Raw genomic sequence first — 14,138 nt, 5'->3', positions numbered from 1 at the left:
TCTTCCCCCCACTTTGTAATCAATTGCCCTGTTGAATGAATGAGGTGTGAATGAGGAAGGCGTGGAAGGCAGCACCTCCAGACAGCTGCAACCCTTGGAGAGGGGATGGGAGCCAGACCAGACCAGTAGAACAGGTCAGCCACTGATTCCTCGCTCGCCCCTCACCACCCCAGCTCACCTACTCAGCTCTTGCCATTGCCCGCCCGCTTGCCTCCTCAGTCCCCCCTCCCCCGCCACCGGCTCACCTGCCCCCCCCACTGCCCGCCCACTCGCCTCCTCACCCCGCGCCACTGCCCACCCGCCTCTTCAGCTCCCCTCCCTCACTCGCCGCTTGACTACTCACCCCTCATGGGCCGCACAGTGAGCTCACGCGGGCCGCATGTTGTGCAGGCCTGATCTACATGCTCTATAGTTTGTGGTTTGTACTTGTTAACCACTGAATTAAAAATAATTGAAGAAATGAGTTACTAGTATCTGGAGTTACAATCTCCTCCTGTATAGGGAATCTAAACATTTCCTATAACTATCTGCCAAAAGATCTGTGTTATCAGTCCTACCAGTCATATCTGACAGGTATATGGGTGATCACAAGATAACAGGCCTCAATTCTGCAACCCCTGATATATCTCCTTAACTTTAACCACGAGGCATTCTAATGAAGTCAATGGGATTGCTCAGGTCAGTAAAATTAAGCACATATGTAAGTGTTAGCAGCAACAGAGCCATAGTTTGCTACCTTAAATTGTCTTTTGGTAGCCCACTGGATTACTGTGTCCACATTTCTGTAGGGCACTGATCTATACAATAGTAAAAATCAACACAGCTTCATGACTTGATATCTTTTCCTATAGATGTTCATTATCTGTGTTTCAATATGTTTTATCCACTATTAACACATGCTGCAGAGGACTATGTTAATCAGTAGACTTTACACTCATCTATAATCTTTTGAAAACCTGAAAGGTTTCCTATATAAGTAGTACAGTGTACATTTCTTTTGTAAAATATGTAACAAAGCCTTAAGAAATATTTACTAGGTAATAATAAAAAAAAATCTATTCACAAGTATCTCAATGAGAAAAAAAATGACTACAGATAATACCTTTAAGAACCTCTCTTTTCCTCCTCCCTCCCCACCTCCAATGGCTGAAAAGCCAATAAAAGAATTCTCCACCTCCCACACAGTTCAGTCCTGGATCTGTGTGCATTATCCCAATCATACTTCGGGACTTAGGAGTGGGGAAAGGAATTAGTTAATGTACTAAGGAATCTTAATTTCAAACATAATTATATACCTTTTAAATAGTCTTTCTTACTGACATGATACAGGTTGAGAATTAAACATTTCTCAACAATTTCAACTCAGCCTGGACAGAAGACACATTTAAAGAGATGTCTCTGGCACACTGGCATTCAGCTAATCAGACTTCACACACATCGGTCAATATTACAGAACAACTGAGATCTATCACTGACAACGATATTGCAAATCAAGGATGGACTGAAGACTCCTTTCCAGGATTAGAAATACTGTGCACAATTTATGTTACATATGCTGTAATCATTTCAGTGGGTCTCCTCGGAAATGCTATACTCATCAAAGTCTTTTTCAAGATTAAATCAATGCAGACGGTTCCAAACATTTTCATAACCAGCTTGGCTTTTGGAGATCTGCTTCTTTTGTTAACCTGTGTGCCAGTAGATGCAACACGCTACATTGTAGATACCTGGCTCTTTGGAAGAATTGGCTGCAAGCTGTTATCTTTTATCCAGCTAACTTCAGTTGGAGTATCAGTGTTCACTTTAACTGTTCTCAGTGCTGACAGGTAGGTTTGCAGCAATTTGGTTTGTCAGGAAGTACTTGTGCATTAAGATAGAAATGAATAAAAGGAAAGAAGCCATCACTTTGCATTAATCTGTAATACTTAGTCCTTGAATAGATAAATATGATGTTAAATGTTCCCATTAAAAGCTAGATGATTTTTTCCAATGATCATTAAAAATCAACTCCAATTTGTTTAAGAGATCAATATTCTCTCAAAGTGTTAATGAAGTGAATTTAAAAATAATTTTAAAAAATAATCTGACCTTTTATTAGTTTGAAGTGATATAAGAAAGGCATTTTCCCCTCTACTGAATCAAGAAAGATAAAAGGCTCACAGCAGGGAAAATATAGTTTGTATATTGGTGCTACCTAGTGGTGTACAGAAGAAGTCAATGAGGATGAACAACACATCCTCATGTGAAAAGGACTAAGGACAATGGGAATCCTTCCATCAACTTCCATGAGCTTTGGATCAGGCCTTAAAACTCTGACTAAACTGACTGCCACTGAGGGGTAAAATATAATCAAAACCGTTAGTTCAAATTACTTTTAAGACTCTTTACAATTTGAAGGCTATTGCAATACAATAATAATTTTAAGCATGGCAATTGCTCACTATGATTGAGATGCAATGTAGCACTATTTCAATATTTTAATTGCTATTGTACTTCTAGTTACTGTAGCTTTTCCAGTGACATTTTACTTCATAGGATCTCAAATTCTGACTGACTTCACAAGTGATTTGGAATAACCCTTTTCCCCAAGAAGCATTTATAATGTGCTTTATTTATGACTGAATAACAACAAATAGAAGGCAGCAGTGTAATAAGCATGAATTATCAAAGACTACAAACAGTCAAAGTGAACTCTCAAGGTTAAAGGAAGGAAAAGGTTTTCAAATACCAGTAACTAGAAAAACTAGTTAATAGCAAACTAAGTCAAGTATACAGAATGAGAAGAAAAAAATCAGTCCAAGTCGGTATTAGGACAATGGACAACTGCTTCTGAATTCAATTCTTACTGGATGCCATCGTATAATTGCCTGGAACAATATTTTAATCCAGTAACTATATGGTTAAAATTACTCTCAAAGTTCAGAACATGTGTTAATTATAACACCATGAGCAACTGTATTCTGATTGGCTGAGGGCCTGGGGTCAGAAAAAGGTTATTACTAAAGTTCTAGTCTGCAGTAGTGTGTCTAATTTTGCCCAGAGGAGAAACAGAGGGCCAGATCCTCACTTGGTGTAAACTGGTACAACTCCACTGAAGGCTCTGCCTTCCCTCCATACTGATCTGTGCCACGTTTCACTGTATTCTCTTTCATGGCTGTCTCCTGCCCTCTTCCATGGAACTCCCCAATCTGCCTAACCCAGGGCTCATCCGTTCTGAGAGCAGGGAGTGTGGTTTCTTGCACTCCCCAGTTCCCTATGCCCAGTCCTCCCTTTTGGTCCCTTGCCTTCCACATTCTCCTGTCCCTACACGTTTACCCAGGTCCACACATTCTCCCCCCACGCCCCGGTCTGGCTAAGCCCACTTTTTGCACCAGTACAGCCAGGAATCAACAGCAGATCAGTTTATAAGTGTCTATATATTATTTTAAATCTTGCTCTGTATACATGTGTAAACTGTCCTGTATGAGTGTGACCTGGGCTGTGATTGTTTTGCAGAAGGAATCAGTGCAAAAGTTTTCTTCTGCCTGGTCCAAAAACAAGAACAAACCATCAGTAACCAAGGAATGGCTTGCAGCCATCAGGAAAAAAAATATCCCTGAACTTATAAAGCCTCTTGTGAGCAGAGCAGAACAGTCCATCTGGAGTAGCAAAATGGTCAATCCCCCTCGCCCCCCCTCATTCCAAGTCTGGGAGCTTCTTGGTCCTTCTTCTAGGCTGAACTAGACTGGAAAGGAGCACTCCATCTTCCCTTCAAGTGCCCTTCTCTGCCTTTTGTTGCTATGTCTACTTCGACAAAACTTTAATTCAACCCTTTCATGCTTACCTTTAATGTGGGGCATGTGCAACTCCACACAAGCTCTTTATATTACATATCTTTGTAAACTCCCCATTTACCTCCCCTTGTGCACACATAATACAGAATATACAACTCCACCTCTCCGCCCCACAAATATTAACTTACACATGAAACCCCACCAAACTCTAGATGGCACCTCTCCTCAGAATGGTTTACAAAGCACAGTGAATTTGGAGTTTGCAGACCAGTCTATTTTGGACATATGATCATTCTGGGGGAGAAAAGTTTCAAGACAATCAAAGTCAATAGGATTTAAGTACATGCTTAAAGTTCATCTTTGAGCTTCTACCTTCCTTATGAAGAGGCCATCACTTCAATACACAGAAGAACAAATGCATTATATATAATTTTAAAAACTAAAATGGATGAAATTCATCCCTTTACATTCCCAAGACAATTATGATAACCTTAGTGGAGATATATCAGGCATGAATTTGTCCCCACAAATTTAAATTATTGGTGCCACAAGACTAATGTTACTGCATTTTTTCTAACACTATGATGTTGGTTGTGTTTCTAGGTACAGAGCTATTGTTAAACCCTTGGAACTGCAAACATCAGATGCAGTTCTGAAGACCTGCTGTAAAGCTGGCTGTGTTTGGATTGTCTCCATGATATTAGCAATCCCAGAAGCTGTATTTTCGGATTTATATTCATTCAGCAATCCTGAAAAAAATGTATCTTTTGAAGCATGTGCCCCTTATCCTGTATCTGAGAAGATTCTGCAAGAAGCTCATTCTCTGGTTTGCTTTTTGGTGTTCTATATTATACCGCTAATTGTCATTTCTGTCTATTATTTTCTTATTGCCAAAACATTGTACAAAAGCACATTCAACATGCCAGCTGAAGAACATGGCCATGCCCGTAAACAGGTAAGTAATGATCACAATCTCAGGTGCCCAGCTTTTAGAAATCTAAGCATGCTGATTGAATATGAATGCAAACATTTTACATATACAGTATACACAGCAGACAAGTAACAAGTCTATGTAAAGTGCAGCCTGTATACACAAGCAGCAATAGCCCTGATTCAGCAAGGCGTTTAAGCACGTCCTTAAATCCTATTGATTTAATTTTAAGTATGTGCTTAAATGCTTTGCTGAATAGCAATGAATTATGCTTTACGAATCAGAACCACACTGAATTTAGTAGTTATGGCACCTTTCACTAAATTCTAAACACTGAGGGACAGAGCCTGCACTAGAATGCATTAGCTGAAGTGTTAACATCACGTCCTTAAATCCTTGTCTAGATGAGGCCTCAGTGGGTTCTATCAGACCAAAGGGTGGGAGAGAGAGTTTCATAATCAGATGCTCCCTATCCAAAGGCACAAAAATGTAAGGGTGAAAATGAAAATGATTTAGTTTCTGCTTTGTTGCCATGCTGCCTTTCAATAATGATCGTATGTAGACTGATCTTTATTAAGGGTCTCAGAGCCCTCCAGGGAGTAGCATAATACATAGATATGTATTATTAATACTAGATATGCAATTATTTTTTCCTAGATTGAATCCCGCAAGAGAGTGGCAAAAACAGTGCTGGTGCTAGTTGGTTTGTTTGCCCTCTGCTGGCTGCCTAACCACATTCTCTATTTGTATCGATCTTTCACCTACCACTCTTCCGTAGATGCCTCTGCCTTTCATCTTATAGTCACTATTTTCTCCCGGGCTCTGGCCTTCAGCAATTCCTGTGTCAATCCCTTTGCTCTTTATTGGCTGAGTAAAAGTTTTCGGCAACATTTTAAAAAACAAATCTTGTGTTGCAAGGTGAGGCTGCCCACACGGCCTTCCAGCAACACACCTACCAGAGTTTTGTCAGCCACAGGCAGCACAAATGGCTCAGAAATCAGTGTTACTTTGCTAACAGATTATAGTATCACAAAAGAAGAGGAGAGTGTTTAGTCCTTCGATAATGGAGATGTGCCAACATCATGCTTCCCCCAAGATTCTAATGCACTGGGACCCTGCTAGGAGCCACAAGTAAACAAAAGAATGCAGCCTTCATACAGTCTGTGAAAGCATCCTCAGCAGGACTTCTTAATATCTTCAATTATACGATGGAAAAATCACACCAGTGTGTGTGGGGAAAAAGAAGAAACACAACTGATATAAGCTCAGTCAAAAGGATAGTGCCTATTCCCTGGGAATGTTGTGCATCCTTTCCATATGCCTGAGGTTTCTGCACCAAGCTGACAAAGTTAAGCTCAGTTAAACACATTTAAACTCACTTGAGCTGCAGGAATATTTTTGTACTGGTTCTGTGTTCAGAAAATTAGAATTGTTGTTATTCTCTTGGCCACAGAGTAGTGACAATGAGCGCTGCCTTTTGTTGAGCACTTATGTTGCCTTTGATGTTTTTAAAAATGGAAGCAGCTCTCCATAGAATGACAAACCACAGAGGTTTCTTATTTTGTCACTTTCCTTGCACCAAATATTGAACAATGGTCAAAACTTTGGCGTGAAAGTTTAGGGGGAGGTTGTTTAATTTCAGTTTATGAAAAAAAATAAACTACGCTGAAAGCAGCAGCACAATGATGAGACAGCGCTAAGCAAACATATGTCAGTATAACAGCATTGCTCAAGGGGTGGAAAATCCACATCTGGCACTCACATCTGTTCAGTGGGGATAATCATACTTACCCACCTTTGTTCAGTACTTTGAGCTCTATAGATAAAAAAGTCCTATAAAAGTACTAAGTGTTATTAGTTAGTATTTGATTTTTCCTCCCTTGATCAGTATATCTATCCTATCAACTCAACAGTCAGTAAGAGCTAGAACAGGTGCTGGGAGTTAGTTTGCTTCATAGCAGTAATTTTCAAACTTTTTTTCTGGAAACCCAGTTGAAGAAAATTGTTGATGCCTATGACCTAACACAGCTGAGGATGACGGGTCTGGGGTGTGGGACGGGCTCAGGGCTGGGGCAGAGGACTGGGGTGCAGGAGGGGGTTAAGGCTCTGGGCTGAGGATGCAGGCTCTGGGGTAGGGCCAGGGATGAGAGATTTGGGGTGCAGGAAGGGGCTCCAGGTTTGGGGGGGCTCAGGGCTGGGGCAGGGGATTGGGGCACAGGGTTGGGGGGCAGGTTAACCTCAGGCAGCTCCCGGTCAGTGACACAGCATGGGTGCTAAGGCAGGCTTCCTGTCTGTCCTGGCACCACGGACCGCACTGCGTCCTGGAAGCAGCCAGCAGCCTCCGGCTCCTAGCAGGAGGTGTGCAAAGAGCTCCGTGCAGCTCTTGCCCATAGACACCACTACCCTCAGCTCCCATTGGCCGTAAACCGGCCAATGGGAGTGCAGAGCCAGTGGCTTGGGGCGGGGGCAGCACACAGAGCCCTGTGGCCCTCCCCCACCCGGCCGAGGAGCCAGACCTGCTGCTGGCCGCGGCGTAGTGTGGTGTCAGAACAGTTAGGGACTAGCCTGCTTTAGCCAGGCAGCACTGCCGCTGGGACTTTCAACAGGCTGGTTGGCAGTGCTGACCAGAGCCACTGAGACCCAGTGCTTTCCAGTACTGGGTCACGACCTGGTTTGAAAACCACTGCTTTATAGTAAGTGTTAGATTTTTGTTTTCCAGGTTATTAGAATAAGTTTCTTTCATAATGGAAGGTCCTCTTGCTCTCAAGTCAATTGACCTTGATGAGAGACATACCTGCCAGACAATAATGGCTGTAGACAAGAGTCTGCATAGCGCTGAAAAGCTCAAGATGATATTGGCATGGGTCATCTTCCTGTCAGGGAATGCTGGGAAGCCAGTCTTCCTGCTCACAGAGTTACAAAAGTCCCAGAAGACAAACATTTTATGAAACTTCTGAGACCTGAACTAGAATTTTGCTTTACAGGAGATGAGTCAGGAAATCCCTATGGACCTTCCATTGGCCAAACTGAGGAAACAGAATTTCCATCTGAATAAGGAAACTGGGGAGGAACTTATAGAACACAGACTATAGTGTAGGTGTTAGCATGACAAAATATGGTATGTAGGCAGGGTGGAGAAATCCTATATTTTATTTCCTAATCAGAAGGGAAATTAACTATTGAGGATGCAACACATTTGAGCAGCAATTACTGGTAGTGCCCCTAGCAATAGCAACCAGTATGTAGAAAATTGGAACACTGGATGGATGGATGAAATGCTCCTGCATAATTTGGGGGTTTGATTGTTTTGTGTAGACAGTGCATATACATTCTCTCTCTGCTTACCTTCCTGATACAGAATAGCAAAACCAAACTGTGCAAATACTAAAGTCATTCTAATGAACCCTTTTTGTCTGCCTTAAACTAGTTTAATGACTACCCATTTAAACCCATCAAACCTGGCCTTATGTCATTGTAATTCTGCATGCGTCATTCTGGAGGCTTCAAGCAGTAACTTGCATATGACTGCTAAGAGCCTGATTCCCAACTCTGTTACACCATTACTGAAATCAATGGAACTATTCTAGCATAAAACTACAATTTTATGAAGAATAAGGCTCTGGAATCTTCTCTTACCCTCTGTGTCTTGATACAGCACATTCACTTGTGCAGAACCAGCTTCCTCTTAGCCTCCTGTGCATTCCTGGGGGAAAGGGCTCATGGTCAGGGCCTTCCTGAACCCCAGTGATCCTCACTTGCCATGAAATTCTTGGATGTCAGAGCAGAACAGGACTCAGCTGGGCCGTAGCCAGGATAAGGGAAACGTAAAAGTGCCTTCAAGTCATGTTTTCCCTCCCTTGCTAGTCCTGCACCAAGCACGGCTTGGATGGAGTAAAGAATCAGGCCCCATGTACCTTGAACAACATTTAGATGCCCCCCTTCCCTCTGCCTCTAATAGGGCTATGGGATAGGCCTACAATTGATAAAAATACCCACACAAATATGAACAAACTTATCTTCACGGAGTTGAACATGGGGAACTTTAAACAAAAGAAAGCATTCTTTCCTCACCTAGAGTTTGCATTTAAATTCCATACTTTCATACCCCCGTTTCTGAAGGGCCTCTGGAAAGTGAATCTGCCATGTGTTTCCAAACTTTAGACACTTTCTCTGCTGAAGGCTAAACTTCTGGAGTACATAATCTTTGGTTTCAGAGTAGCAGCCGTGTTAGTCTATATCCACAAAAAGAACAGGAGTACTTGTGGCACCTTAGAGACTAACAAACTTATTGCAGCATAAGCTTTCGTGGGCTACAGCTCACTTCTTCAGATGCAATCTTTGGGTATTCCTCACAACAGCCCCTAGAAATGGCAGCTTCTAAGATTCACTGTTTTTCTTGCTTTGCATTAGTTACTTTTTGCCTTCTGTATCTATTGTTCTAAATGAGCTAATTTGTTGCTATTGTATGCTATTATAAACGTATGTTTCTGCTGGACATTGTACATTGACAGTTAGGGATCAACTATATTGCAGGCAGGGGCGGCTCCAGGCACCAGCACGCCAAGTGCGGGCCTGGGGCGGCAAGCCATGGGGGGCGCTCTGCTGGTCGCTGTGAGGGCGGCAGGCAGGTTGCCTTCGGCGGCATGCCTGCGGAGGGTCCACTGGTCCCGTGGCTTCAGTGGATCTCCTGCAGGCTGCTGCCAAATTCGTGGGACCGGTGACCTCCCGCAGGCAAGCCGCAGAAGGCAGCCTGCCTGCCGTGCTTGGGGCGGCAAAATACCTAGAGCCAGCCCTGATTGCAGGCCATGACAGGACCTAACTATTCCATCTGTCAGTGACTGGGATGTAGGCAGTTGTGCCTAGTGCTTGAAGCAGGAGTTATGCCTACTAGTTAGAGCAGGAGTCAATAGCCAGGGTCAGAAACAGAGGCTGAGGACAGATGCCAGGGCCAAAAGTCAAAGCCAAAGTCAGAAACTGGTGTCAAAGGTCAGAACCAAGTTACCTGGAGGCAAGGCAGGAGCAGGACTGGGTCTGAGGCACGTGTTATCATAGCAATGAGCAGCCACCAAACTGCTGGGTTTAAGAGCTGGTCTGTGGACTCTTCCCAACAAACAGGCCATGTCAGACAATCATGTGGTCTACTACGGGCCAGCTGCACTCATTAGGTTGCCCAGAGACTGACTCTGCTGCAGGCCCAGATTCTTGACACCATCATATAACACACTATCTGTGGTTTTATCATTCTACCTTTTTTCAACAATAGTTATATTTATACTCATGATACAATGTCTCAGAGTGATGTATTGGTTAACATTTACTTTATCTGAACAATCTGATGTTACTCCTCCATCTATCCACCTAACAATCCATATGTAATTAATAATCTCTCTCTAGACTACCAACATTAGATGTAGGGAAAAGGTATTAAGGTTTCCTTGGCAATCTTTTCTTAATGTTTCTTTCTAGAAAGCATATTATCAGCGAAATTCAGCCCTGGGCAATGCAGATCTAAATCTACTCGAGTTAAGGTTGTGATGCCCACTTACACTAGCACTGAATGTGATTTAGAAAAGAATTGTGACATGATGGAGTCTGGATTTATAATGCAAATTCATATTGAGATAGACAACATAATATGCAAAATATGTAAAAACAAAAAATAATTGAAAACGAGGGGCTCAATTTTGCAAAGCCTTACTTGCGTAAGTGCTACTCATGTAACATGAAGGCTTGCAGGATTAGACCCTATATTATTTTATAAATGACATATATGCCCAGGTTGCTTTCTTTTCCACGTAACATATAATTTCATCTAATGAAGTTTTAATTTGCTTGTGCACGTTTAATAGCCCTGTTAACTATAAAGGCCCCAGTTCAGCGTAGGATTTAGTGGGGTTTAAGAACATGCTTAGATGCTTTGCTAAATCAGGGCCAAAGTCTTTCTTCAGGCTGAAAAGTATTATTCAGCAGAACTTCAAACATTTCTATCCTCCAGTAAAATAATTCCAATATCTCTTCACTTACCAAGGGGTTCCTTAATTAAATGACCCTTGGCTCCAAATCCTGGCTTTCAGTTTTGTGGAACTTGCTTGTTGTATTTGCACTATTAGTAATTTTATAAATATATTTTAAAAATATTATGTTATGTTTAAACCAAAAAGTTTTTAAAAATGACAATCATTACAATATGACTGCTTTTTAGGTGTTGTAAACGTTACCTCCTGGAATGAGTAAAAGTGTAGACATTGTTAAAAGAACTGTTGCTAACATGAATATTATCAGTATTTCAATTTGTGCTTATCATCGTGTAAGATACTGGCTTGGGACTGAAACTACCTTTCATTCAGAAAAGCAAAGCAAATCATACCAAAGCATGCATATATTGTAAGAAGCTGAATCTCTGGCAAACAGAAATGCTAAAGTTATTTCATAAAAATCACCAATTTTTAATTTTTTTTCCTTATGTTTCTGAGAAAAGAGTCTTATTTTACTGTAAGTAGATTAACATGGGCTGCCTGCTGACAGTAATGTATTTCTGCTAAGCATACTACAATTAAAGAATAAACTAAAGTTGCACACAGCTAAAGCATTTGTACATTTCAATCACTGGTACTTATTAAAAAGAATACAAGCTCTATGCAGTGGATGATTCTTGGCTCTGCAGCAGATGCTCTATTCAGCAGAATGGTAAGTTATTTCATGGAAGCCATTTTCTTTGTGAACATGGACAGTATCGGCCTGAATTTTTAACAAAATGGCCCTGATCCTGTCATTTTTATGCAGCTAAGACTGCCATTGAGTGTAATTGGAATCTTATGTGGAATCTTAAGGACTACAAGATCAGCCCTAGGGTAAGGCACAACCCAGAGTACCTCTCTGCAAACTCAAGAGTGGCCATTTAGATTTGCCCAAAGGCATTTTCCCTTAAAATATATTCTTCTGAATTCTCTGTCTGATTACTAAACGGTGAAATCCTGAGGCCCCATTGAAGGAAATGACAAGTCACTTCACTGGAGCCAGAATTCACACTATATTTTTACTAACTGTCACATTCAGAGCACTAATAATCAACTCTGAAGAGCTGGGAACCCCTTTTATCAATGAACGGAGTCACAGCCAGCCATCAAACTATCATGGTGCAACATCCTAACATTGCTTTGTAGTATGATGCTGGTTTGAGGTGGCACAGCCCCATCACATATTGATGCAATGCCATGATGCAAACATTGTTGTAAGATACTGACTCTCTGAAACTCCCTTCAATAAAACATAAAAATTTTCTCGCTCTCTTCACTCCACCTTTGGCTGCTATCAGCTCACCAGGAGATCGAAGTGCAAGAGTTAGCACACAAGGACATCTGATATCTTCTAGAGATGATTAGGTAAATAAACTAATCAATGCATTATACTATATATTTCACATTTAACATACATATGTGTGTGTATACTTGAATGTGTAGTGTGTTGTAAAATTTTATTTAAATGAGTTTAGGATGGCTGGAGTACTTACGAATTCAATAGGTCATTCAAAAATCAAACCTTATATCACAATATATTCTCAGGCTATTGTTTAATATCACAGATTTTAATTTAATTTAATTTAATTATTTTAGAGAGTTTTAAAAACAATTTATTGATACTATTTTAATATGTTTCTGCTTGTAAAGTGAAACACCATTAGTACAATAAATCCAACCGCAGTCTGTGAGAAGGAAAATTTATAACAGATTTCTGAAACCTCTAAAACAGCTTTTCTATATATAATAATGTAGCAATTTGCAATTTGCTATATCATGAGCTAGTAAAAAGTACCGTGTTCCACTGTAAATTATCCCAGACGATTCAAGATATTGGATTTTAAACCCATCATTGCTCCAAAACTTAATAGTGTGTGTCCTGTGTCTTGGGCCAGGACAGAGGAAATCCATGTTTGGGGAAAGGGGGGAAAACAAAACCAAACCACACATTTTTAAGTGGTATCTCTTTGAATTTGCTGTGCAGTTGGAAGTGTAAGAAGTAATCTCAGTAGAGACAGATTATTGGGCTGGTTACACTGTCAGCCAATTTATCACATGGTTCTGCAGTTTATCATCACTGGACATCATCACTACATATAGTGAGCCAGTGGATGTTTTACAGCCGTAACAGATATGATACGGATAATGTCCTGCATTCAATAAATAATCCAACTCCGTGGAAATTACTAATAAATTACAAATGGTTTCATTTTATTCAATTATTTTAGAATATATGTGAGAACAGACAACTGCATGGAAATTAATCAGACAAAATACAAGAAGGAACATCGCAATCTTCTGAAACAGCACGTGACAACTGAAAAACCAATTGTGTTTTGGCTTTCATTTCCTTGAAAAGTATGCCACACATCATAAAATGTTGTAATCCTAATAGTAAAAATACTGTAATACATATCATTTAGATGCTCAATGCTAGCCAATATTTATTTTGTTTAAACAGAACAGTCACGTATGATTAAAAATGGGGACTAACATGGAAAATATGTTTCTTACTTATACCTCCTGTATGTTGGCTAAGTTGTTTGCAGGCTGCAGTTTCAGCAGAAAATACGCTGTTTGTTTTGTCCAATTAAAAACAGCCAGGAAACCTGTGCTGGACAGTCAGAAGGAGTGCAAGATAAACTAATAAAGTAAATAAATAGAAGTTTGTACCAAGTCATAGATGAAGAGGAATTTAAAACTTCACATTTAATGCTCTTAAAAAATGTACCGTTAGGTCTAGAGACTGAAGTCCTTTAATTATTCATTGACTGATTACATCACAGAGAGCAGGGCAAGCATTCCTCACACTGCCTGGCCAGCAGGCCTAAGCTTCAACCTGAAGGAACCATGTTTATGTGTGAGAGGATAGTTTGTTTTCCACCCTTATTTAATGCTCGGTCTCTATACTGAAATTGACAACAGTGGTGCTAATTAGTGTCAGATGTGGGGTGGTGCTCTGATGTGGACATTTATCTAGTGTCAGTTCAGTTTCCAGTAAACAGGTCAGGCGCTTGATGGTATCTTTTGGACATGTAGTGCCCGACTTTACGAAATGCTGAGTACCAGCAATGTATATTGCTCAGTCCCTCTGAGAATCAGACTCAATGATCTGGGATGGTCTCCTACTCTGCCCTGAGGTGGAAAGCTCTATTAACTCATTACCACTCTCCAAGTCCTCCAGTCCTCCATAAATACTACTATATTTGCCAAAGATACAGATACAGGAAACTGTTACACACAGATCTGACAAAACAATCAAAGCAGTATAAAATGTAAGCTGTATTCTCTTTACAGCATTCAGAGACATTACTTAGTATTGATGTTGTTTCCCCTCTGCCTCCAAACAAACATCAGAATCAGTTTTTGTAAATGCTTACAATAATCTGATCAGTGACTCTACACTTTCACCAGTTT

The 14,138-nt window shown here is 40.8% G+C and overlaps 1 protein-coding gene across 1 annotated transcript; it reads left to right on the top strand.

Moving 5' to 3' along the window:
- Nucleotides 1–577: 577 nt before the first annotated feature.
- BRS3 (bombesin receptor subtype 3) lies at nt 578–6,400 on the top strand. The gene is made up of 3 exons (XM_032773186.2): nt 578–1,826; nt 4,377–4,728; nt 5,362–6,400. Exons 1-3 carry the CDS (start codon nt 1,393–1,395, stop codon nt 5,755–5,757), a joined length of 1,182 nt encoding a protein of 393 aa, XP_032629077.1. The 5' UTR covers nt 578–1,392; the 3' UTR covers nt 5,758–6,400.
- The last annotated feature ends 7,738 nt before the right edge of the window (nt 6,401–14,138 follow it).

This window comes from Chelonoidis abingdonii, chromosome 8 (genome assembly GCF_003597395.2).
Source record: "Chelonoidis abingdonii isolate Lonesome George chromosome 8, CheloAbing_2.0, whole genome shotgun sequence".
Lineage (NCBI taxonomy): Eukaryota > Metazoa > Chordata > Testudines > Testudinidae > Chelonoidis > Chelonoidis abingdonii.
This window is presented reverse-complemented; position numbering and strand designations above follow the sequence as displayed.

What these genes read in the sequence shown, in the direction of transcription:
- BRS3 (XM_032773186.2), top strand. Translation starts at nt 1,393, where the DNA reads ATGTCTCTGGCACACTGGCATTCAGCTAATCAGACTTCACACACATCG. An exon ending in ACTGTTCTCAGTGCTGACAG is followed by an intron (nt 1,827 to 4,376) that starts GTAGGTTTGCAG and finishes TTGTGTTTCTAG; the next exon opens with GTACAGAGCTATTGTTAAAC. An exon ending in ATGGCCATGCCCGTAAACAG is followed by an intron (nt 4,729 to 5,361) that starts GTAAGTAATGAT and finishes ATTTTTTCCTAG; the next exon opens with ATTGAATCCCGCAAGAGAGT.